Here is a 27,416-nt window from a genome sequence, read left to right as displayed (position 1 = left end):
TGCACAAACCCAGCTCTTAATATGGGTTTGATGGCCACTCCATCTCCACTCCTTCTGTGGGCTCTCATAGCATTTGATTTATTCTCTGTAATTCTGTCACTTGACACACTGTATGGCAAGTAATAGGTACTCAGTAAATGTTTGCTGAATGAACATACTACAACCTTGTTTTAACAAGTGGGGAAGAGCTTGGCTTTCAGCACTTGAGTAAACAATGTACACATGAGCATCTGGTTTTGAGCAGGACAGAAGACTAGCCTTTGATAATTTCATTTGGTCTTTGAATAGTTGGATAAATAGCTCATTGCCTGAGGTGAGTCTCCTTCACTTGAAACAAGATTATCTTGCCCAGTCGTCATGGCTCAGTGGTTGAGCATTGACCTATGAACCAGGAGGTCACAATTCCACTCCTGGTCAGGGCACATGCCCAGGTTGTGGGCTTGATCCCAAGAGTGGAGCATGCAGGAGGCAGCCTATCAATGATTATTTTTCATCATTGATGTTTCTATCTCTCTCTCTCCAATCCTCTCTGAAATCAATAAAAATATATTTTTAAAAAGAACACAAGAAACAATATTATCTTATCCCAAACCAATAGGGTTCAGTCCTAAATGTGCTCCACTCCCAATGGACTAATCAGAGGCAAACTTCACATATTCCTTATTTATTCCTTCCTTGAATTTTAAAAGAACTGGAATAAACAACAAAAACAGCCCTGGTCAGCGTTCAATGGTTAGAGCATTGAACCACATCCCAAATGGTCTTGGGTTCAATTCCCAGTTAAGGGTACATACCTATTTTGCAGGTTCCATCCAGGGCGTCTCTCTCTCTCTCTCTCTCTCTCTCTCTCTCTCTCTCTCTCTCTCTCTCTCTCTTTTCTCTTTTTCCCCCTCTCTCCCACACTTCCACTCCACTCTCTCTAAAAATCAATGGAAAAATATCCTCAGGTGAGGATTAACAAAAAACAGTACAATATTTTTTTTTCAAAAAAAAAATACTCTCTTATAAATACCACTGTTGAACAATTAAATTACAAATTCACAACTAGAACTAATTTGCTGAGCCAATTAATGAATTTCTAATATATTAGATGTATGTTTCCTGGAAAAACTGTATATCTCTTTTCATAATTGCAGTTGATCATTTCATAACATTTATAATTGCATATTATATGAATTAAAAAGTCAATAAAATATATTAAGTACAAATCAATTTCTAAGTCTTTTAAGAGACATTCAAAATCACCAACTAGGAAATATTTGATCCAGTGAAAAGTTTTTGTCCACTATGGAAAGAGTGGTTAAAGCCTGGTCTTTATTCTTTTCAAAGTATGTTTTTAATAGTTCCCATTTTTGCTTAACACATCTGAAACCTAAATGCAATTTGGATAAACTTGATGTCTAACTCTACAGTTTATATATACTTTTCATTGATAATAGTGCTATATTATTGTTACCCATAAGCAAATTAAAGATACCATGTAAATTGAATTGTGTGTGTGTGTGTGTGTGTGTGATATAGGACAGCACAAGACCCTCAAACATTGGAATGTGGAAAAGCCTTATTAAATTCCTAAGTGTTCTCCCTTCAAGTTCCAGAGTCATCCCTCTCCTACTATGACATTTTGAAAGGTGATCATGTTCCCAGTGTTCTCTCCTAACCCTGGTTCTCTGCTTGTCCTGAAAGTTTGCACAGACACATGCAGAGAGATTATGTCTCAGCTCTGGTCCCTTTTGATAGTACAGACTTATTGCCAAGCCTCAGATTTTATCAGAAAAAAAATGCAGAGATATCGACATTCAAAGGATAAGTACAGGAAAAAAATCCTGCTGTGGCAGAGGTTTGATAAGATATGCATTTGTAGTCAAGTGCCTGGAAATCCTAAAAAGTTTCCTTTCCACTTTAGTTCCAGTAATTTCTTCTGGGTCTCAAAGACCTCTCTTTTAAGATTTTCTCTCCCATTGGTATTTACCACAGACTCTGATAGACTTCCTTACATTGGAGATCATCCTCACATTTCAAAATACTTGACTCTCAAAAGCTCTCTGGTCCTGGCTGGGTTGGCAACCAGTCAATGTGTGTCTCTCACCTCTCTCTCTCTCTCTCTCTCTCTCTCTCTCTCTTTCCCCTCTCTCTCCCCCAAAATCAATAAAACCATATCCTCGAGTGAGAATTATAAAAACAGAGAGAGAGAAATCTCTGATTTATTAGGAGGGAGTATGAAGGGGTAAAAAATACCAAAGATTTCATGCAGCGTACTTCTCGGAATTAAAGAGTCAATTTTACACACATACACCTGTGCTTTTCACACACACATTTATATAAAGGGCATTTTTAAAAATGTATTTGTTTTAGAAGAAGGGGAGAGAGAGAGAGAGAGAGAGAGAGAGAGAGAGAGAGAGAGAGAGAGAGAGAGATCAATTTGTTGTTCAATTATTTATGCATTCAGTGGTTGATTCTTGTATGTGCCCTGAGTGGGGATAGAACCTGAAATCTTGGAATATCAGGACAACACTCTAACCCAGTGGTCAGCAAACTCATTAGTCAACAGAGCCAAATATCAACAGTACAACAATTGAAATTTCTTTTGAGAGCCAAATTTTTTAAACTTAAACTATATAGGTAGGTACATTGCTATTAACTTAATTAGGGTACTCCTAAGTTGGCCTTTGCTAAAAACTCAAGGGGCCAAAGAGCCGCATGTGGCTCGTGAGCCGCAGTTTGCTGACCACGGTTCTAACCAATTGAACTACAAGATCAGGGCCTAAAAGACTTTTTTTTTTTTTTTAAGTGCTGTCTGCAAACCCAAACCAAAATAGAAAAAAAAATCTCAAAAGGGATTTTTGGTGTGTATTCAGCAAACTGTTTTATTTTTCTTCTAGGCACAGTTCAATGAATTTTTCAACTTCACTTGAAGTTTGACGTGACCATGTAGCTTGGTTCTAAGCATTGCACTACAGACAGGAGTTCTATATGCTACTTCCAGACTTCCTAAGATTACCATACACTCTTTTTCCTCTCCATCTCTTTCTCTCCCCTCCCATCTCCTCCTCTCTTCCCTTATAGGCTGGAGAGAGAGGACCCAGAGGCAATTTTTGAGCCCTAGAGGATAGCCTGGCCAATAGGTGGAAGAATTCTAGATCTCTGAGTCACCACTTGTAGGAAAGCTTCTCAGGAGAGCTTCCTGAAAGGAAATATCCTTATAAGACTTGTGGGAATGAAAAATAAAGTTTGATTGTAACATTTGTTTTGAGATTGTGATATTTGTTTTCACTGTATAACTTTTACTCTAAAACATGGATTAGGTAGGGTATGATCTGATCAGCTAGAAGTTATCAGGAAGGATATATTGTGTCTCTCTATGAATGAGCTACTTTCCTTCTTCTAGGGCAGTGGTTTTCAACCGTTCTAATGCCGTGACCCTTTAATACAGTTCCTCATGTTATGGTGACCCCCAACCATAAATTTATTTTCGTTGCTACTTCATAACTGTAATTTTGCTACTGTTATGAATCATAATGTAAACATCTGTGTTTTCCGATGGTCTTAGGCGACCTTGTTGTAGAGCCCAAGACCATCAAAAAACACAGATATTTACATTACGATTCGTTACAGTAGCAAAGTTTACATCATAGCAGTGTTCTCAGATTCTCAGTCACTAGACTTTGGATACATAGTGGAAACAATGTGATAATTTGAACATATTATTATTCTTACTTATTTTGAATTTTGAAAGATCATGGAAGCATTATTCCAAGCGTTATTCCAATGCACACTTCCCCTTTAAAGAGGTAGGATTTGCTCAGCTGGTGTGACTCAGTGGTTAGGTGTCAATCTATGAACCAGGAAGGAGGTCATAATTTGATTCCTGGTCAGGGCACATGCCCAGGTTGTGGGCTCAATCCCCAGTAGGAGGAGTGCAGGAGGCAGCCGGTCAATGATCCTCTCTCATCATTGATGTTTCTATCTTTCTCTTCCTCTCCCTTCTGCTCTGAAAGAGAGAACAGTTGCCTCCCATATGTGCCCCAACCAAGAATTGAACCTGCCACTTTTTGGTGTATGGACAATGCTCCAACTAACTGAGCCACACTAGCCAGGGCTGTAGAAAAGTCCCATTTGTTCTTTTGTCTCTAAAGGATATTACAGTAGATCCAATGCATGACTTTGTGTAGCATGATTTTCTTTTTTACTCTTCTCTACTATTTTCACACACATTATACTCTATTGATCTCTTCTCCACCAAATCCTGCTCCCCCAGCAAGTTCAACCAACAAAGTTTTATTGTTCCTTTTCACCTCTGATTTAAAACAGTTTATTGGGTATATTTGACAAAAAAGAGGCTTGCTAGTATTTCTTTTGTTCTTTTATTTCCTCCTTCCTCCATTTTTAGAATCAAAATTAGAAGAACTAGTGCAAAAAGGAAGAATCTAGGCCACCAGAGAAAGATAAAACCCATGATTTTAATTTTTTATCCTATCAAAATTGCCTTTCTTATTTTTATTATCATTATTAGCTTAAGTATATTTTAATTATGTTTAAAACGCACACACATTTACACACAGTACCTATAAAAAAATCATAAGTGGCTAAGAGGCCATTTTCTCTCTAACATCTTTAGATACTGCATCTCCTAAGTCAGTGGTCAGCAAACTGCGGCTCGTGAGCCACATGCAGCTCTTTGGCCCCTTGAGTGTGGCTCTTCCACAAAATACCATGTGCGGGCGCGCATGTATGGTGCAATTGAAACTTCGTGGCCCATGTGCAGAAGTCGGTTTTCGGCTCTCAAAAGAAATTTCAATCATTGTACTGTTGATATTTGGCTCTGTTGACTAATGAGTTTGCCGACCACTGTCCTAAGTTAAAGGGCTGGAAGCTGGCAGAGAAGGGCTACCACTGCACTTCTACACAGCCATCAAGCAGCACTTGCTGACATATTTGGCCATCTCACACTAAGATAAAGCAAGCAAGCAAAAAAAGAGTCCTAGGGCCACGCTGCAACCACATTGTAACCACCTCCTAAGCATCCTGGACCGCTGGGGTGGTGAGAGCAGAGGGCCTGTCTATAAACACGGTTCAGTTCTCTGAGCTGTGTTCAGAAAGGCAGCCTTCCTTCAGGAAGTGGGAAGCTCAGAAATGCAGGTGTTTGCTATCAGATGAAGTTGTTATAAGAGGGCACTAACGGAGAAGTTTTTTGTGGAGATTCAATGGCCTAAACTGAAGTTTGGGCTGCAATAGATCTTGGTATGGTGAAAAAGTTTGATATAGTCTGCAGCCCTGGTATTGGCTTGCAATAGGCAAACTTCACCAGGGGTCAGAAAGAGGTACACCTAGATGTGTTATTTGGTGGCAGCTGAATGCAGAAAGAACTGGGCCTGGTTGTGTAATAGTTGAGGAACAATACATTTGAAGCCTTAAAATAGTAGAATAATAAATTAGGAAGGAAGCTTAGTGATTATCTAGTAATCCGATAACCTTCTTTTACACATAAGGGAAAATGAAGCCTTGAAAAAGGGATTCCCCCAAAGTCTTCCAGTCAGTTAGTTCAGACAAAAAAAAAAAAAGAACATGAATCTTACTATCAAGTGCCTTCTCTCTACATTGCTCTTCATGATTAGAATTAAGAACTTGGTGCGGGACACCATGAGAAGTCTTAGGTTATGCTGCTAATGAGTGATAGGAGGGTGTAGTCATCCATCTTGCTTTAGAGGTTTAGCTAGAACTTTGCTTCATTAAGAGGCTTCTCCAAATCACTTGGAAGGCATCTCCTTGTTTGTTTCACATGCCCAAACTCCCCTCCCTGAGAATAAGTAGCAACCAGCTACCCAGGTGATACTGATTTGCTTATTCTTCCCACTTGAGAATCATAGAGCTAGACAACAATGTTTTTAATTATGTCACACATTAGAATCTCTCACAAAACTTCTACTTTTTGAAATAATACTCCTGCCCATATTCCAGTCTTCAAAATTCTTATTTCATTGGTTTGGGGAAGTGCCTAGGCTTCTGTATTTTAAATATCTCAGGTATTCTAATGTATAGCCAGGTTTGAGAAATAGGAGACTACAGGAAGCCTGGAACGGGACAATAGCAGGTACGGGAAGAGGTAGGAAGAACAGTTTGGAGAGATGTTCTTGAGGATGAATTAGGTCAGATGAGTGCCACTGCTCAAGAGCAGTGCAGGAAAGGAGAGGCTAGAAGCTGTGGGCTTTTTTGGGAGACTAATGAGGTTCAAACAGCCTCAGGTGGAGGCACTCCGGAAGTCTAATTAAACAAAGACAGCAGGAAATCTGTGAAGACTCAATCTCAGTCTCCAGGCTGAAGTGCAGTTGGTTTTCTCAGCGAGAAGAAATGGCAAAGGACAGATAACTCAGAAGGAAGTTTTTTGAGCTGGCAGGTAAAGAAAAAATAATAATGGGGCAGTTCTAGAAGAGGGAGTATAGTGTGTCTTATGCCAGCAATTCTAGGGCTTTAGTCCATCAGGTAGCAAGGCCAACAGTCTATAAAATAAGTGATAGACTCTTTGGGCCAGAGAGACTTAGAGATCATCAGAGTCAGCTCCGTTACCTCAGAGAGAATGAACTTGAATCCCAAAGAGGGACAGGGACTTGCCCAAGATCACCTGCAAGCCAGGGCTCTGACCTCTGATCTTGAATGAGAACACAGGCTCTGGAGCCAGCCTGCTAGGTTTGCTCTCCTCACTTTGTGAAAATTACTTAACACTCTCTGTGTCTAACTTTATCATGGGTTGCGGGCTGGATAAAATGAGTTAATATCTGTAAAGTGTTTAAAAGAATGCCTACCATGTGCTGTGTATTATATCAAATTAAGTGTAATTAATTACATCATACTGTTTTACTCAAGTGATAAAAAAGACTGGATAATACCTTGCCTATTTGAAAATACATATTTGGAAAAACTCAGATTTATCAAGGAGCTCTATTTTTGATAAAAACTCTAAAGGTAGTAAAGTTAGGTGAATCCCAACGCCATGTGTTTTCAAATGCATTTCTTTAAAGTAGTGATTCATGGGGCTCACTCCAGATCATTTGAAATAGAACCTCTTGGTGGCAGAAACAGGGACTCTTTTCCAAATGTGGTCCAGGTGATTCTGTTGAGCTTTAAAGCATGACAGCTCCTGTCCCTTGCCAGGGAATGGAGCAACCTTCTCTGTTAAGGATGCAAGGTCTTCCCTCTTCATGTGAGATAGTTACTATTCTCCTTTTTCACTGTGACAGAACTGGAAATTAAGGCTTACAGAGGCTGAATAACTTGCCCAAAGTAATTAATTTTTAAATAACAAGAAACTCTGAAGCCAAATCCTAACAACCCCAGAGTCACCATCCAGCCAGTTGCCATGTGATATTGAGGAAGTAAATTTCCACTAGGCTTCAGTTTTCTTATCTGTAAAATGGGATCATATTGGTATGGACATCATAGGAACTTATGAAAATTAGGCCTGTGGAGAGTACCTTGTTCACAGAAAAAATGAAATATTAACTTGTTTCTGCTATAGGTGTTGGCATTATTATTTCTACTCTATTTTCCACACATTTCCTTCAGGCATTTACTTGACAACCAATTGGTGCCAGGTACCATCCTGTGCTAGACTATGAAGTGACAAAGACTAGAAACTGAAGAAAATGCAGTTCTGACCTTTAAGAACCAACCACTTCAGTAGAAACTATAAATAAGAAACTGTATTATAAGACAAGAAGTGATCCAGTTCAAAAAGAAATAAAAATTGTCTTACTCTATAATAATAAAAGCATAATATGCTAATTAGACCAGACATCCTTCTGGATATCCTTCTAGATGACCTTCCAGACTAAGCCGGGGCTGCGAGGGAAGCTTGGGTCCCAGGTGCCAGAGGGAAGCCGCTGCCAGCAGCTGGGCAAAGGAAGGCCTACTCTTGCATGAATTTTGTGCATCAGGCCTCTAGGATTTAATAAAAACAAAAATTATCTACCAAAAGACTGTAGGAAATATGTCATTTTGAGTTTATATATATATATATGTATATATATATATATATATATATATATATAATCTTTAAATAGCATTATATTTTCATTTTTATTGGAATGTAGATAATTCTGAAAATAAGGCATACTTTGCTGTCTTTTTAAGCCAGGAATATTGTGTGCTATGTAAACTTCTCATAACTTAGTATCACCACTGGGAACCTCATTTATTTATTGGTTTGTATCATCTCATCCAAGTCCTCAGGAATTTCTATTTCTTTGTTCTTGTGTTTGGTTTTTAAAAATTTTCTCTTTCATTGTTGCAAAGTATCCACTTTCCTCTTCACAAAATTCATTGTGATCTATCAGGAAAAATAAAGATTTGGGATCAATTGAACCTGTATATCCTTCATGAACTAAGGCCATTTATTCCTTCATTCAACAAGTTTATGAATGCCCCATTAATAGGTCAGAAGTTTTGTTATTTATAGGGATTTGAAGATATATTCATATAAATGTTTGTCTTTAAGTGGCTAAAGGTGGAAGTTTCTTAATCATTCATAGCTATAATTTCCTCACATCTCTTAAGTGGAACTGACATTAAAGTGCTAGGAATAACTAACATTGAAGTGCTAGGAATTATTTTGGAGGGTAGGAGAGGGATAAAGTTAAATACACATAGGAGGATTCCAGCCAACGAAATCTCACATGCTCTTTTTTTTTTTTTTTAATATATTTGTATTGATTTCAGAGAGGAAGGGAGAAGCAGAGGGAGACAGAAACATCAATGATGAGAGAAAACCATTGATCAGCTACCTCTTGTTTGTCCCCTTCTGTGGATACAGCCTGAAACCCTGGTCATGTGCCCTGATCTGGAATCACACCTTGACCTCCTGGTTCATAAGTCAGCACTCAACCAGCTGGGCCATGCTCTCATTCTTTATTCACAAGAATTATGGAGTAAGTCCAGGTAGTACTCTAGGTCTTGAAAATGCAGCAGTGAACAAGACAGTCTGCTCACATTGAGTTTACATTCTGATGGCAGAAACTGCTAATAGATAAGTAAACATACAATACATTTTCAGGTAAGTGATATAATCTATATATATATAAAGAGCCAGGGTCCATAACATCCAAAGCAACCGAACGGATGACTGAACACTGGAAGTCAGACCTGCAGTCAGTGCTGGGTTGCCACGGTGACCCAGCGGTGACCCAACACTGACTACCGCCACCACTGGGTACTGACTGCAGAAGGGGCTGCGGATCAGGCCCAGAGAGAGAAGTAGGGTCTGACTCTCAGCCTCCATGGCAGCTGTTGATCAGCCCTTGCCTCTCTCTCTCTCTCTCTCCCCACCCCGGGCCTCACCAGCAGCTGCGCCTCTCTTTCTCTCTGGGCCTCAATAGCAGCCGCGGGGGCTGCTGATCAGCCCCGCCTTTCTGATCAGGCCCAGAGATAGGCGTGGAGATGCTGACTGGCATAGAAACAAACCAATCATAACCAAATCTGGGTGAACTGTGAGGAGCCAATGGCTGCCTAGGAGGTGGAGATTTTGATGCTGGTGGGCATAGAAACCAACCAATCAGAACCTAATCTGGGTGAACTGCGAAGGCAGAACCTAAAGTGGGGGCTGAGGAGGGGTTTTAAGGGCAACAGCTGTTTGGTGTAAGGTGTAAGAAAGTGGTTCAATGTTTTAATGACCGGTTTGGCAATATAGTGCATATGGCTGGCTATCAGTCCAGATATAGGGATTATGTATTTTTGTCTGCCAAGAGCATATCCTCCTGCTGCAAAAGGCTCTCCCCCCCATTTAAGCAATCCTATCCTATATAATCTACCTATATTAATAAAAGGGTAATATGCTAATTAGACCGGGTTGACCGTTGACCGGCCATCTTCTGGACATCCGACTTCCTTACGGACAAAGCCATGGTGGTGGGGGCCGAGGCAGAGGCAGAGGCAATTGGGGGCAAGATCAGGCCAGCAGGGGAGGACTGTTGGGGATGAGATCAGGCTGGCAGGGGAGGGCAGTTGGGGGCGATCAGGCAGGCAGAGGCAGTCAGGAGCGATCAGGCAGTTAGGCAGGTGAGCAGTTAAGAGACAGTGGTCCCAGATTGCAAGAGGAATGTCCAACTGTCGGTTTAGGCCTGATCCATGTCTAAGGGGTCCTGATTGGAGAGGGTGCAGGCTGGGCTGAGAGACCCCCGCCCATGCATGAATTTTGTGCACTGGGCCACTAGTCCTATATAATAAAAGCCTAATATGCTAAGTGTCTGGTCATCTGTTCAATCAAAGTGTAATAAGCTAATGACATGCTAAGGCTGCTCAACCACTTGCTATGACGTGCACTGACCACCAGGGGCCAGACGCTCCAACCAGTAAGTTAGCTTGCTGCTGGGGTCCAGCTGATCGGGATGGAGCAAGATGGGCTGGACACACCCTGGAGTCCTCTCACGGTCCCTCCCAGGCTGGCCAACCTTCTGCGTCCCTCCCGGGCCCTGATCGTGCACCGGTGGGGTCCCTTGGCCTGGCCTACACCCTCTCGCAGGCCAGGCTGAGTAACCCCAGGCCTCTAGTAAATATATAGCAGAAATACATAGAAGATGAATTGGAGGTGAAAGGGTCTTTTTTTTTTTTTCCTGGTTCAATTCACAATGATGTCTACAAATGTGTTGCTTAATAAATATTATTATGCTCTATTGATTAAATATAAGACATCATTGCTAGGTACTATTCTTTAACATGTGTCAGATCTCACTCTGAAAAAAATAACTCTAAAGTTGTGATTTCTTATTATATAAACTATATTTCCTCCCTTTAGTCAATTTGCATATTTAATCTACTAAGGCAGTAATTGGTTAGAATAAAGGGTGGGGGACAAAATATAAGAATTAGAAGATTTGATATGTGGTAGAGAAAAAGGTCACTCCCTCAGAATTAACATCTGATGAGCTGATACTAGATGTACAGAACTTTGATGAGAGAAATTTGGGTTTGATTTGCACAGTAAAGGATTATGGATAAAGCAAGCTGTGGGCAATGAGATCTTAAGATATGTGATAGTGGGAAGAGAAAAGGCAACTGAAAATGAAAGGAAAGTCAACTAATATGGTATAATGGAAGAGAAATGAATGTTGAAAAATACCAAAATATTTTCATAACAATTCAGTTTATCAGTTCAATAAAATTATACAAAAAATTCTTTGGTTATAAAACTTTGTTATCCAAATTATGGCAAATTGAAAATGATAAGACATAATTTATCCCCTAAGTGTATTGTACCTTTTAAAGTTCTGTTTGCCAAGAAGCTGGCATATGGGTAAACAAGTGAACAAACTTGTCATTTTCATCATGAAGTTGAAAAGAAAAATTTCATATAACAAAAGAAAGTTGTTAATGGGCCTGATTTAGATTATATGAGTGTCTTTCTGGAGGGAGGTTTATCTCAAGCATATGAATAAATTTTCTCCTCTAGGGCTCTTGGGCACCGTTGGGTGCAATAAGGAGGCGACTTACTAAAAGGCATCAAGGTGCTCTTTGGCATCCTTAAAACTAAGCATGCTAGTTAATAATGATAATGGTTATAATAACCACAGAGAAAACTGAAAGTGTGGAAATGTTTCTGAACTAAAAATATAGAAGGATTTATGTGGTTTAGAATGCTCCTTAGGCCAAGAAGATTTGTTCTGGGGAAGATCCAGAGAGGTTGATCATACAGGCTTAAGCAGTAATGTGATGGATTGGAAGGAAGGAAAGAGGGGAGGGGAGGGGAGGGGAGGGGAGGGGAGGGGAGGGAAGGGGAGGGGAGGGAAGGGGAGGGGAGGGAAGGAAGAGAAGGAGGGAAGGAAGTAGGGAGAGAGGAAGGAAAGAAGGATTGGTGAAGAGACAGAAGAAGGAGAAGCCAGGTTCAGAGTTTTGAACCACTTTTATCTGAGAATTGAGGACATTCCCAAAGTGCTTGATTGCTCTAATCCCATGGTCGGCAAACTGTGGCTCGAGAGCCACATGCGGCTCTTTGACCCCTTTAGTGTGGCTCTTCCACAAAATACCATGGCCTGGGTGAGTCTATTTTGAAGAAGTGGCATTAGAAGAAGTTTAAGTTTAAAAAATTTGGCTCACAAAAGAAAATTCAATCGTTGTACTGTTGATATTTGGCTCTGTTGACTAATGAGTTTGCCAACTACTGCTCTAATCTCCTTGGAGAGCAATAGTGATTTCAGCTGCTTTGTCTAAAACTACATTTAAGAGTCAGCTACTTATGGCAACATCAAGAATTTGCAGGAAGCTCAGATATTCTGTAATATCATTCAATGATCAGTACTAGCTTTCTCATGCTATTTTCCCCTGCTTATATTGAGGGGAAAGGATAACTATTGCAATACAACAGAATTAGTGAGATATTTTGTCTTTTTACAGAAAAAAATGTATTCCAATTGTGAAAACTTCATATTGTTCAACTTTTATGATGCATGAAAATTAGAAGTCATGTGTAATTTAATAAAGTATAAGTTTTGAAGTCATACAGTCTTTAACTTTAAATCCCAGCTCTATCATTCACTAGCTGAGTGACATTGAACAACTTCCTTATTCTCTCTGAGCCTAAAAATTGTCATATGTAAACTGGAAAGGCAAGCCCTATGAAGTGAAATCTTGTCACAGTCAATGGCAGTTCTTTCCTGCCTTTCACCAGGCAAATAGGGCACACACAAAAATGAATGACCTGTGCTGGCTTTCTTGACCTTAAGGAAGTAACAGTCCATTGAGAAATTAAGAGTTGGAATGCCAAGCGTTATGACAAAAGGTAAAAATCAGACAAACATTGAAGGTGTTTTGTTATTAGGACTAAATTTCTTTAAAAATTTCAAAAAAGCGACATGTCTCATTCATCACTAAATTCCCCAGATATTCTTTCACATAATAAATGCTAATATATTGTTGAATCCTTTGCATATAAACCTTACATTGAAAGAAATTTACAGACAGAAGTTTAATATATTTTAATCTGAGCAATTTTACTCTATTTTTAAATGGCTCTCATGGAGATCTAGTGACATATTCTCTCTTTAGCAGAACAACCGACACTGTCAAGGGGGTCTTTGAGTAATTAAATCTAAGAGCAGCCAATGAGCTTCTGGTCTACATCACTAATAACTGCTGTTTTATTTTATTAAGTGCATTAGGGAGTTTTGTATAGAATTAAATATATTTTTAGTTTTATAACTTTAAGTTTGGATATTCTAATGGGAAGTAAGGAGGCTTTAAATATCCAGAAAATGGTAAGTCTAAAAACTGCTGTAAGAGACCACAAGTTGGGTAATTCATAATGAGAATTAGTGTCTAATGTGTAAATCTATCCATATTGGACTATCAATAAAGACCCATGTTGAATACAGTATAGCTAGAGTGAACCAGTTGTTTTTATATTTCAGCATTTTCATCTCTTAAATAAGAAAAACTAAGTCAAATGATCTCTGAGATCTATTAGTTCTAAAATCCAACTATAAAACTAAGGTTTTTTTGAACTCTGAAATTTTAGAGATTTGGAGATTTTTCAGGAGTGCTGAAAGAACTTACCTGTAAGACAAACTTGAGTGATGACTTTTAGGGCAGAGGAGGAAAAGGAAGAGGGGTTGCGAACTATTAGCAGATAACCCTTTCTGCTTTCAGGTCATTTCTACAAAGAATAGTTTTTGTGTTGTTGTTTTTTTGGTTGTTTTTTGTTTTTGTTTTTTTTGTTTTTCTTTTCTTCTCTGAGTTAATACAAATAATGTTGGATAGTTACTCTGGGAAAAACAAGCTGAAAAAATTGACTTCAGGCTTTCTATTATATTGGGTATGACTGGTTTGACAAAACCATTTGAACAGAGTAATTGTACTCTGAGTAAACTGATACTGAGATTCACCCAAAGACAAATCCTGGGAAGGTCGGTAGGATTTATCTCACTCTTCCTGCCCTTTGGCACAGCTTTCCTCCAATGATGTTTTACATATTTATTCAGAAAATGGGAATAGAAACTGAGTTTGTAAAGAAGAGACTTGGAAGATCCCCTAACCTAGACCATTGATTTTTTTCTTTTTAACAAAACCCTTTCTCAAATGAAATCTAGCTCAGAACCCTAAGACAAGCAAAAGCCAAACTTCATGGTATTAAGAAGGAAGGTGTCTGGAGTCTATCAGTATTGCCACATCTGGTGAATAAAATAGCAACAGGAACTTTAGGGTTTCATGAAACACAATATGAAAACCGTGAATCTGTACCAAACCCCACTTCCACCTTTCATAATAAAACCCCCTTGAAACTTGAATCCCTGAGAGGGTAAGTTCAGATGGTCTAGAAAAAAGTGAGAGATGATGGGGGTATTGTTTTGGTCCAGGAACATAGATTAGAAAGAATGATCTGAACTTGATAGAAATGAAGGCCAATTCAGGTTTAATATAATTACTTTATCTTTGTGACATGTTTACATCCTTAATGGACCTTTCAGATATGCTATTTAATTGGTTCAATAGTATTTTCTGGATACAAATTATGTAGTAATTGACATAAATAGGACCAATGTATTGACTACCAGGCACATTATTTCAAGTAAACCTCTCAACCACCCCACAAAGGAAGCATATTTGAAAAAGACTAAGGTAGCCCAGACAGTGTAGCTCAGTGGTTGAGCATTGACGCATGAACCAAGAGGTCACTGGTTCAATTCCCTGTCAGAGCACATGCCCAGGTTGTGCTTCACCAGTAGGGGGCATGCAGGAGGCAGTCAAATGATGATGTTTCTCATCTATGTTTCTTTCTATATATCCCTTTTCCTTCATCTCTCTCTAAAATTGATAAAAACATTAAAAAAGAAAAAGACTAATGTACAAAAAGAATAAGTAATTGGACCATGGCCTCACAGTAGAGCTAGATTTTGAACCCAAGTCTGTCTCACTCCAAAACCAATGTTCCTTCTACTCTAACCTCAAGGAACTATCAAACTGCAAGAAATGTAAGTATGTGAGCTTTGTCCTGAAGTTAGTTAAAATCCTCTACAGTAGATCAGTTGTTATACAACCAAAATAGAATAAACTAGAATTGATGACATGTAACTAAAGATGCAGAGAGTTTAAAGAAAAAAAGACCATATTTCAAATAAGAGACCAAGATATACCTTGTGGGGAGGAGAGTTCTACAGAGCAGAGGTCATAGTCAAGGAGCTAAAGTTCCTGGAGTTGTCAGGCTTGTCCAAAGTTTTCCAGCTGGTTAGTAGTGTCATCCAAAATACAGGAAATATTTTTTTTTTTTGAGTCAGAGAGAAACTAGAGGGAAAATGTAGAACAAATGAATGCCAGAGTAAGCAGAGAGAAAAAACAGAAGTTCCATGTGGAAATAGTGAAAGAAATAGAAATAGTTGATGACTGTACAGTCAATGATAATTTTAGTCTTTTGCTTTAGAGTTTGTGTCTTTTTCCACTAACCTTTAGTTTTTGAATCAGTCGCATACTTTGTTATTTAAATCTAGGTTACATTAACTACCAATCTTTTTAGAAACTATGCATACATTTCTGCCAACTTAAAACCTTGTACTTTTTTGGTATTAATTCTCACATTATGCGTATCATTATTGCTGATAATCTACTTTGTGTTCTGTGTTTACATTCTAGTGCTCACCTGGTTGTCAGGCTACCAATCATAGTGTTTAGGTCTTTGGGTGTGCTTATAGGTTCCATTTACATTACAATTCATAGAGAGTTTATTTGTACCTACAGGTTTGGCTAATTCATTTCTTCACCTCCATTTTTGTAAACACATTTATATCCACCCTTAATGTTGTCTTCTTTATTTCATGCTACAATGAAGGGCTTATGGCTTAAGTTCAAGGCTATTATCTCAACCTATTCTCTTAACCCTTTCCTGCCTGCTCCTTTCAGGACCATCCTCTGGGCCATTCCCTTTCTTTCCAATATCTTAAATTTCTCCCTCTCCCTACTGGCTGCTTTCTTTCTGCTTTACCTTTCTAAGTATAATATACATTCTTCTCATTCAACTATATCAAAAGAACATTTTGTTTTCACCCCTATTTACTCCCCAAATCATTAAAATTTATTTTGTGCTTTCATTCATCTATGGAAAGTGTTAGTGTCAAGGGTTCTAATCACCTACTGGGATCAAACCTAGTAGATGTTTTTTGGGGGTCTGATCTTCTTTGATCTCTCTGCCACATTCAATATGGTTGATCCTTTTTAAAATTGCTTTTCCATTGGCTTCTAAGATCCATGAACTTCTCAGAGTCTTCTCATAAACTTAGTTCTTAGATTCTCCAGATAGGGACCCTCCTCTCCTCACTGACCCTGCTGTGCATAGGTCATTGTACCCACTCTCATAGCTTCATTTTACCTTATGATAAGGATTTCTACTTTTAAACTTCTGATCCATTCGTCTTCCTAGAGTTGAAGCTTATTCAGCTGTCTTTGTAACTTTTTATATATTCTGTAGGTACCTCAAACTCAGTATGCTAAGGTAGAACTCATCATCTCTCCTTTTCTATTTAAACCAGATCATCCAACTGCATTTACTAATTTAGTTAGTAGAGTTGTCAACCACTCAGTCCAAGAAAACTGGAAACTTGAAGTCATCATTAACTCTTCCTTCTCCCTGCATTAGTAACATAAACAATATTTCATTTAGCCTTTTCACTAATAATTGAATTTGTACCCATCTTCTGCGTCCCTACTTTTGCTGTCATCCTATTGTCTTACTTGGACAGGTATAGCAACTTCCTATAACCACTCTGCCTATAAACAGCTTCACTCTAAATTCTTTCACACAACTTTCAGATGTATCAATATAAAGCATATCATAACTATATCAATATCATACTTCAAATCATTTAATACTATAGAGGTGGATACACTAACCTACATATGTGATAAAAATTTTATAGAACTAAATGCATTCGAAAACACACTCATTTGTGTGCATGTAGTTCTATAATTTAGAATTTCTGAATTGAATATATGGGTTGTATCAATGTAAATATCCTGGCTTTTTGATATTACATGGTAGTTTTATAAGATGTTACCATTGGGGGAAACTATAAAGGGTATTTGGACTCACTGTATTATTTATTATAACTACATATAAATCTATAGTAACAGCAAAATAAAAAGATTATTTAAAAATACCTTGCGCCGAAACCGGTTTGGCTCAATGGACAGAGCGTCAGCCTGCGGACTGAAAGGTCCCAGGTTCGATTCCGGTCAAGGGCATGTACCTTTGTTGCGGGCACGTTCCCAGTAGGGGGTGTGCAGGAGGCAGCTGATCGATGTTTCTCTCTCATCGATGTTTCTAACTCTCTATCCCTCTCCCTTCCTCTCTGTAAAAAATCAATAAAAATGTATTTAAAAAAAAAAAGATTATAAAAATACCTTGCAGCCCTAGTCAGTTTGGCTCAGTGGATAGAGTGTTGGCCTGCAGCCTGAAGGGTCTCGCGTTAAATTCTGGTCAAGGGCATGTACCTTGTTTGCTGGCTCAATCACCAGCCCCAGTAGGGGTGCATTCGGGAGGCAACTAATTGATGTGTCTCTCTCACATAGATGTTTCTGTGTCCCCCCTCCCTTCCACTCTCTCTAAAAATCAATGGAAAAATTTCCTCAGGTGAGGATTAACAACAACAAAAAATAAATGTTGCAAAAGTACTCTTCAATACTCACTAGAAGTATTGAAGTATTTAAGCTTTTATTTTAACACTAGAGGCCCGGTGCATAAAATTTATGCACAGGGGGGTGTGTCCCTCAGCCCAGCCTGCATCCTCTCCAATCTGGGACCCCTCAAGGGATGTCCGACTGCCCATTTAGGCCCGATCCTGGTAGGATTCTGCCTAAATGGGCAGTCGGACATCTCTCTCACAATCCAGGACTGCTGGCTCCCAACTGCTCACCTGCCTGCCTTCCTGATTGCCCCTAACCGCTTCTGCCTGCCAGCCTGATCACCCCTAACCACTCCCCTGCCAGCCTGATTGATGCCTAACTGCTCCCCTGCCAGCCTGTTTGCCCCTAACTACCCTCCCTTGCAGTCCTGGTCACCCCTAACTGCCCTCCCCTGCAGGCCTGGTCTCCCTCAACTGCTCTCCCCTGCAGGCGTGGGTCCCCCCAACTGCCCTTCCCTGCAGGCCCAGTTGTCCCCAACTTCCCTCCTCTGCCAGCCTGGTCACCCCTAAATGCCCTCCCCTGCAGGCTCGATCATCCACAACTGCCCTCCCTTGCAGTTCTGGTTCCTCCCAACTGCCCTCCCCTGCTGGCCATCTTGTGGCGGCCATCTTGTGTCCACATAGGGGCAGTCATCTTTGACCACATGGGGGCAGCCATCTTGTGTGTTGGAGTAACAGTCAATTTGCATGTTATTCTTTTATTATATAGTATTAGATAGGATGGAAGCGTGGTGCACAGGTGGGGGCCAGCTGGTTTGCCCTGAAGGGTGTCCTGGATCAGGGTGGGGGTTCCCTTGGGACGTGGGGCAGCCTGGGCAAGGGGCCTGTGGTGGTTTGCAGGCTGGCCATGCCCCCCGGTGACCCAAGCAGTGGCCCTGGTATCTGGGATTTATTTATATTCTATAATTGAAACTTTGTAGCCTTAAGCGGAGGCCAAGGCAGGCCAGGGCTGCGGGAACTTGGTGTCCTCCATCACTGGGGGCAACTCAAGCCTCCTGCTCTCTCCAGTTCTGTGGCTGCCGCCATTTTTGTTGGGATTTATTTATCTTCTATAATTGAAACTTTGTAGCCTTGAGTGGAGGCCTAGGCTGGCCAGGGCAAGCGGAAAGCTTTGCTTCCTCCATTGCCAGGGAAACCCAAGCCTCCTGCTCTCTCTGTGGCCTCAGCTATCTTGGTTGGGTTAATTTGCATAGTCGCTCCTGATTGGCTGGTCGGTGTGGCCTGTGGGTGTAGCAGATGTATGGTCAATTTGCATATTACTCTTTTATTAGATAGGATAGCATACAAGTTTCTACTTCCCTCTTCAACTTTATCTCCCAGCATTCTCTGCCCCAATTTTTTTTTTTTTTTACTGTACTTACATTGAGTTATATGTAATTGTCTTACATACATCAGGTTATTTTCATTTTAGTATTTTGTTTATGCTTTTGCCATAGACTGCTCACTCATACCATTAGTCCTTACCTGCCCTGGCTAATTTATCCTCATCATTTAAGGTGTTTTCTTTGACCACTCAGGTGATAATATATATTTCTTCTTTGTGGTTTTATAGTGTTATACACACTTTTACTACATTTATTATATGTTTGTTTTCCTGTCTTACCTTCTACACCATGACCTTTAAAGGGTGAGAGCATATTCCAGTGCCCATTATATTTCCTAGCAAATAAAGATGCTCTCTATATATGTGTTACCTGAGTAAATGAAAGTGCTTCTCCATATAGCTTTGAAATCACCAACAATAAATTTAATGTTGTTATCATCTATTATGTAACTAGGCTAGAACATCCATTTGCAATTTTGAAATTATTGACTATTCTAGTATACTATTTAATTCTTTGTAATAATGAAAGTAATGATTAACAACTTAGCTAATTCCATCCTGGGATACAATTAGTCCCCCCCAACTGCCCACCCCTACTGAAAATGACAATGAACTACATACTAAGATGATCTGTGCAGATAACTTGCAGATTTGGAAAAAGCATCACTGAAGAAATCTCATGTTTTCCTTCACATGTACTAGTCTAGGGATCAAGGTGTTTTTTTTGTTGTTGTTGTTGTTTTTGTTTTTTTTTTTTTGTTTTTTTTTTAATGTATAGGCAAACTTGAGGATCCAGCAACCAAATAAAGCAAACAGAAATAGGATTCATTTATAACATATTCAGATGTTTGCTTATTCTTTAGACTAACTAGAATTCCACACTCCAATTACAAACCACCCCCACACACCCATCAAAGTAGGTAGCTAGTGATTAAGAAAAAAAGTCTAGGTCCAGAAACTTGAGTTTATTGTCTTTGGGCATGATGCTAAGATGGTAGTTATGAGAGGAGTGATTATGCTGAGGGTGAAATTTAAGTTTCTGAACTTGCTTCTGTTTTCTGATTCTACTTTTTACTTGCTGGAGGCTGAATAAACAGATAATCAGTTATGACATTTATAAAATGGATTTAATAATAGGTCAGTCTTGCTGTCCAACTTAATGAGGGAATGTTTATTTTCTTTTTGAAATATGCAGAACAAAGATGTTGGATAGGAGAAGTGGAAGGTGTAAACATTCTTAGTTAAAAAGAAGATCTTCACCAGGCCACGGTGGCTTAGTGGTTGAGCATCAGCCTATGAACCAAGAAGTCATGGTTTGATTCCTGGTCAGGGCATATGCCTGGGTTACAAACTCGATCCCCAGTGTGAGGTGTGCAGGAGCAGCTGATCAGTGATCTCTCTTATCACTGATGTTTCTGTCTTTCTCTCCTTCTCCCTTCCTCTCTGAAATCAATAAAAAATATATTTTTTTAAAAAAGAGTTTTGATAGATGATATGATTGTCCAACTTTATTGCAAAATGAGACCTATGACACTACTTGAAGAAACACAACTGTGCAACTTTTAAAACTTATAAACCTGCATGATTTTAAAGATTCACTTGACTTTTCTTCTTAATCAAGTATGATTTAATTTAAATATTTTCTATTCATAAAGACAGAAACTATAATCCTACTTTCATTTTTGTCCTTGTAAGGTTCGTAGAAACCCCTGCACATTTCTCTTGGAAAGAAAGTTATTATCGATCCACTATGTCCCAGAGCACACAGACAAGTGAATTCCTCAGTCCAGAGGTTTTCCAGCATATCTGGGATTTTCTGGAACAGTAAGTATCAAATCAACAGCAATATATATATATATATACTAGAGGCCCGGTGCACAAAATTCATGCACGGGGGGGGGGGTGTCCCTCAGCCCAGTCTGCACCCTCTCCAATCTGGGGGATAGGGCCTAAACGGGCAGTCAGACATACCTCTCACAATCCAGGACTACTGGCTCCCAACTGCTTGCCTGCCTACCTTCCTGATTGCCCCTAACTGCTTCTGCCTGCCAGCCTGATCACCCCCTAACCACTCCCCTACCAGCCTGATTGATGCCTAACTGCTCCCCTGCCAGCCTGATTGCCCCTAACTTCCCTCCCCTGTCGGCCTGGTCACCCCCAACTGCCCTTCCCTGCAGGCCTGGTCCCCCCCAACTGCCCTCCCCTGCAGGTCTGGTCCCCCCTAACTGCCCTCCCTTGCCAGCCTCATCGCCCCTAACTGCTCTCCCCTGCTGGTCTGGTATCCCTCCAACTGCCCTCCCCTGAAGGCCTGGTCACCCCTAACTGCCCTGTCCTGCAGGCCTGGTCCCCCCCAACTGCTCTCCCCTGCAGGCCTGGGTCCCCCCCAACTGCCCTTCCCTGCAGGCTTGATCGTCCCCAACTGTCCTCCCTTGCAGGCCTGGTCCCTCCCAACTGCCCTCTCCTGCTGGCCATCTTGTGGCAGCCATCTTGTGTCCACATGGGGGAAGCCATCTTTGAGCACATGGGGGCAGCCATCTTGTGTGTTGGAGTGACAGTCAATTTGCATATTACTCTTTTATTAGATAGGATAGAGGCCTGGTGCATGGGTGGGGGCTGGCTAGTTTGCCCTGAAGGGTGTCCTGGATCAGGGTTGGGGTTCTCTTGGGGTGTGGGGCAGCCTGGACGAGGGGCCTGTGGTGGTTTGCAGGCTAGCCACACCCCCTGGCAACCAAAGCATAGGTTGGAAGCAGGTATCAGGGATTTATTTATCTTCTATAATTGAAACTTTGTAGCCTTAAGCAGAGGCCAGGGCAGGCCAGGGTGGGCGGGAAGCTTGGCTTCCTCCACTGCCAGGGCCAACTCAAGCCTCCTGCTTGCTCCAACTCCGTGGCCACTGCCATCTTGGTTGGGTTAATTTGCACACTCACTCCTGATTGGCTGGTGGGCATGGCTTGTGGGCGTAGCGGAGGTACGGTCAATTTGCACGTTTCTCTTTTATTAGATAGGATATTATCCTTGAACTAGTATAAATAAATGAATATGAATGAACAAAATATTGCATTAGTAGGACATATTTATAGAACCAATAAAAATCAATTAATATTGTTGGAAAATTTATTTCTCCAATAGTATCTCTTTGTTCATAATGCAGTGGAGATTCATTCATTTTTCAACACTGAAAGATCATTATTATTATAAGGTGGTGTAGTTTTGGAAGATCAGAAGGGATCTCCTGCCCATAATAACTTTCCCAATAACTCCCTGATATTCAAAGTCTGTTCCTTTAGCTTAAAGATTCTTATTTCTCTAATAATGCAAATACCCCCCTGAGAAAGTAAAACACTAAATTTTGTTGATCAATTATGCCTTGCTAGGAGAAGGGTTATTATCTCCTTTCTGAAGATCTGGATTGGATAAATGAATAAATTAAAGGGAAATTGAAAGATCAGAGCACTGGGGACCCTATGGGATAGAGTAATACAATATTCTATCCCTGATACGTTGTTCTTCCCTGTGTTCCACCCAGCAATTCTTTGATGGTGACAGGGTTTATAATTCCTGTTTTACAAACAAAGCTTAGATCTGAACTGCCTGTGATTATGTATCTGGTAAGTGGTTAAGCCAGGATTCGAACCTAGGGTTTCTGACTCCAACTACTGAGCCTTGCCAATTTTGAGGCAGAGAGATCTCATGGTTACCAACTGGGTGAGTGTGCTTTAGTTCCTTTCCATTCCTAACTCACAATGTTTGTTTGTTTGTTTGTTTGTTTGTTTGTTTGTTTTTCCTTTATGGTAGACCCATATGTTCGGTTCAGCCTATTGACTTGAACTTTGTAGATGAACCATCAGAAAATGGAGCAACAAACAAGATTGAGATTAGCATGGACTGTATCCGCATGCAGGACTCGGACCTGAGTGACCCCATGTGGGTGAGTGGCATGGGCCTCTCCTTCAGTGTGTGAGCCATGCTATCCACACCTCTGTTACATCGGAGTTTTCCATGGCATGTGAAAAGGCAGGTGGCTCTGAATGGGCAAGGCCATTGGAAAGTGAGTCCATGTGGCAGCAGAGAGAAATGTATGAGCTGGTGGATTCTGGGTCTGCCTCAACTTTCCATAATGCATAATGATGTGGGGGAAGGGGGCTTGAAAATATTTTTTTTTTACATCCTTTGTCTTAGTTGCTCTTTGTGTCTATTTGATTTAGAGAGGATGGTACTTGCCCAAGGTTTTGCTGTTGGAGACAGAACCAGAATCTAGATAATGAATTCTTTTCAGAGCACATTCTACTGTGGCAGACTGCCTCTCTCGTGGAACTATCCTTCTTCAATGAAGGAGGACAAAGTAAATTCTCTCAGAACACACATTTAGTTACCTAATTATAGAATAGGATGAGAGAAGGTAACAATACATATAACTTCCTTTTGATGTTACTGCTGAGTCACTTATCACATTAAGCCTCAGTTTCTCATCTATAAAATGGTGCGACCTTACATGCCACATACCTCCCAGACAGCTAAGGGCCATAATGGGTTAATGATAGTAAAGCACTTTTCTGAGATATTTAGGTAAAATGTCTCTGTGCAGTTCATAATGCTGGTGAGTTTCCTTCCTTCTTTCCTTCCTTCCTTCCTTCCTTCCTTCCTTCCTTCCTTCCTTCCTTCCTTCCTTCCTTCCTCCCTTCCCTCCTTCCTTCCTTCCTTCGTTCCTTCCTCTCTCTTCATTTCTCTTTCTTTCTTTATTCTTTAAAAAAATTACCACACAAGTCATGATGTTTTTTTTCTATAAAAAATATAAACAAAAGAGGCAAAAGCAACAACAACAAAAAAGACTTCTAGAAAAACAGAAAGAAAAGATAAAGAGCTAAAAGAGAGTGGAGTATCTGCTGATGTGATTAAAGAGAGTGCTTTATGAAATGCCTTGACTTTTTTGATTGGGGTCAAATTACTTTATTTGAAGGAATGGTATGAATGATAGAACCTAAGTAGATGTTTTAGTATACCTTGCATTTCCTGTCTAATATAAGATTTTACAGGAATTTTCACAATGTACTTTTTTATATGAATTGTACTTTTTATTATTGGGAGAAGCTGAAGTAGAGAAATAGGACAGAGATTAACCAAAGAACATATAAGCATATGTGTATAGCCCATAGACACAGACAAAAGGGTGGGGAAGGTCGGGGTGGGGTGGGGGCTGGGTGGCATGGGCACAGTGTCGAGGGAAAGGGGAACATCTGTAATACTAATCTAATACTGTCAACAATAAGAAAATAGAAAGTTGTAACTTTGCAAGTATAATGATGCTTTGTTACTATATTGATAAGGAAAAAATATTATTCTTCACTGGCTCCTTACAGTCTAATATCAATATATTTCTCACTTATCCTTGAGGTACTGAAAAGAAACTGGCAGATAAATGCAAGGCCTTGAAATGTATTATTATTGAATATAAATGTGTATAAATTCTGATTTGACAGTGATTTAGAAATATCCCACATTCACTAAATTATGTTGCTTCTTAAATTGATAGGTAGCACCTTCCTGGGCAAACCTATCTTTTTCTATTCTCTCCAGAGATGTTCTGTTCTCACTGTTGGATTCATAAAAGCAAGCAGAAGTTATAAAGTTTAACACTGAGAATCAAACCTTTTCATTTACAGCAAGCGTGTCAAACTCGTGGCCGTGGGCTGCATGCGGCCCGCAACGAATATTTTTGCAGCCCAGCCTATATAATGGTATGGAAGAAACGTTTTAATAAAAATTTCGTAACTTAATTTTTACAATATCCTGTTATACAGAATTATTAATAACGAACTACAACATTCGCTGACTGATTACTATAATTGTGTTGCATTCATTTCCCTTACTTGCCTTACGCGCAGGCGCACCATTTCTCTCCACTGGTGCTAGCAGCGAATATTTTAGCAGCCGATTGCCACGTCATTAGTCTTGGACTGACTTGTTTGGTGTGCACAACAGGAAATATTTCGCTTTTGAAGAACAAGAAAAATAGGTTTATTTGCGTTACACTTATTAATTTGTGCAGTTATTCAGTGTCTGGTAAGTTAATGTTCAAGAAAAAATATTAATTTTTATTAAAATGTTCTATTATTTTATGTTAACGATTATTCATTTATTTCAGCCCATTGTATTCAGCATGTCTCTATCGAAATAAACCTACGTTTCTATGAAAATTGAAGCTTTTGTTTTTTTGTGGCCCACATAAACTTAAACCTTGTTTATCTGGCCCATGTTAGCCTTTGAGTTTGACATGCTTGATTTACAGTTCCTATTATTTTATTTTTAGATATTGAAGTATTTTTTTACATGCCATGCTATTTCTGCTTCTTTGTTTTATTAGAGATTTTTTACTTGAGAACATCCCTTTTTATTTTCCTCTCTGTCCAATTTCTACCCATCCCCCCACCCAGTTTATCTTGTTAGCATATTTTTCACTTTTCTGTGTGTAGGTTACTAGCTATATAGTTGCAGTTATTATATGCTATGTTTTTTTTATGATAAAGATGAACAAATCATGATCTCTAGCCTTGAGGACACCAAAGTATAGCATAAGGTGTGTAGGTGAATAGCTATGTAATTGCAAAACTCTGCACATAAATTCCTTTCCTCTTGAATATAATATTTAAAAAATGGGATCTCAGCCAAGCATTCTTTTACTATGCAAGAAATCTGAATCTGTAGGCATGAAACAACAAGTCATATTAAGGACAGAAATCTTGACATTGAGAATGTTATTCCATTTGTATTGATTTTTGATATGCCCTTCACCTTAACATCTAGTCATGACATGAGATCATAATGTGTTGTTCTGATTATTAACAAAGGGAATTTCAATTGTAGAGAATGTGTGTGCCTTCCTCACCAGAATGATTTTAATGTCACTGAAGAATGTGCTGCCTTCGACTAGAAAGGTCTTTGTTGGCTCTTGATTCCGTTGTCTGATATATGACTTTATATCTCAGCATTGCATTATTTGCAAGCTGGCTAAGCATGTCTATCATGTTTTCAAGAGGTGGATAATGATGTTAACACCTAAACGTTCTCCTGAGATGATTGCTGGAAACTACATAATTCTTAATTTTGCATTTGTTTATTCTGTTTGCTTTGATAGAATCCCTGTTTAGCTGAATTAAATGTTTCCCTTGGGATTGGAATGGTAGTTATCTAACACTGTCCACTTTTGTAAATTCTTACTGTAGCAGCCCAGATATACATGAAGACGCTTCAGCTCTGCACATCAAAAGAGCAGGTAGTGTGTTTGTATTTGGAAAGACTTACACCTAGCATTATGCCCTACATCTTATATGACTCAAGATTTACATAAGATTTTATTTTTATATAGCAAAAGCTTTTCTTTAGCATTTATTATATGCTATGTTTTTTTATGATACAGATGAGCAAATCATGATCTCTGGCCTTGAGGGGACCATAATATAGCATAAAGGCAAGGGTGTATAAAATTAGTTATGAAAAGTATTCGTGCAAATGTATGTACTAGTATTTCTTAAGGCACATAAAAAAGGAACATTTTATTGTGTGTGTGAAAGACTTAATTTGTTACAGAGGAGTTGATTTTTATTTAGACCTTGGAATATGAGTCAAATTGATCAAAACAGTAGAAAAAGTATCCAAATTTGGATAATTTTGAAAATAATTTATTTTAAAGTCAAAATGTAAAGCTCAAACTAAAAATTTTAACTAAGAAGAAATTTTTATTTTAAAAAAAGACAAATTTAAAAAAAATTTTCAACCCGTGACAAAGGTTTAATAATCCTAATAAGATAATACTTAAAAATTAATTAAGAGAGATAGTAAGTCCTTCCCACTTTGGCAAAGAGTATAGGCAATTCACAGGCATTTAACAATGGAGTGTGCAATGTAATATATATGACAAGTACAACATCATGGGGGACGGTTATAAAATCAATATATGTTGAAGTTCTGTTTTTAGGTGTATCATACTATTTAAGATTGGTCCAATTCTTGTTGATATGGTGTACAATGTTCAACCTCTCTAATAAAATATTTGTGAATTGAAACAATGAGATTATCAGCTATCTGTTCAGCAGAGATTGACATGGTTAATAATATTCAGTGCTGGTGAAATTGTTGGAAAAATTATTTTCCCTTCTAGTGGTAGTATAAATTAATATAATATATTTAGAGGACAATTTACTCATTCTAATTTATTTAATTTTAAGGCAATTCCCCTTTGGTCCATAAGTGCCACTACTAGAAACCTTTTCCACAGAATGATTCAAATGTAAAGTATATATACAGGCACACACAGATGCAAGAAGATTCACAAGCATACACATATATAAATGCAGAAAAGAAGGCTTCATTAAAGCACTGTTCATAATAACTGATAAGACTAAGTAGAATTCTATGGACTAAAGCTTTGGACTCAGATAGGAAAA

General features: G+C 39.2%; 1 protein-coding gene across 4 annotated transcripts in view; it reads left to right on the top strand.

Moving 5' to 3' along the window:
• TP63 (tumor protein p63) overlaps window positions 1–27,416 on the top strand; it is a gene marked incomplete at both ends in the record, with an annotated part of 214,334 nt that overhangs the window by 56,333 nt on the left and 130,585 nt on the right. For all 4 annotated transcript variants that reach the window (XM_080654858.1, XM_080654857.1, XM_080654863.1 and 1 more), the window contains 2 exons: window positions 20,671–20,799; window positions 22,771–22,903. In XM_080654858.1, the coding sequence (XP_080510984.1) occupies window positions 20,671–20,799; window positions 22,771–22,903 (262 nt within the window). The remainder of the gene's footprint in view (window positions 1–20,670; window positions 20,800–22,770; window positions 22,904–27,416) is intronic.

This window comes from Plecotus auritus, assembly GCF_963455305.1.
Source record: "Plecotus auritus genome assembly, chromosome: 2".
In the NCBI taxonomy this organism is placed as follows: Eukaryota; Metazoa; Chordata; class Mammalia; order Chiroptera; family Vespertilionidae; genus Plecotus; species Plecotus auritus.
Note: the sequence above shows the minus strand (reverse complement) of the source record. Positions and strands in the feature narration are given on the sequence as shown.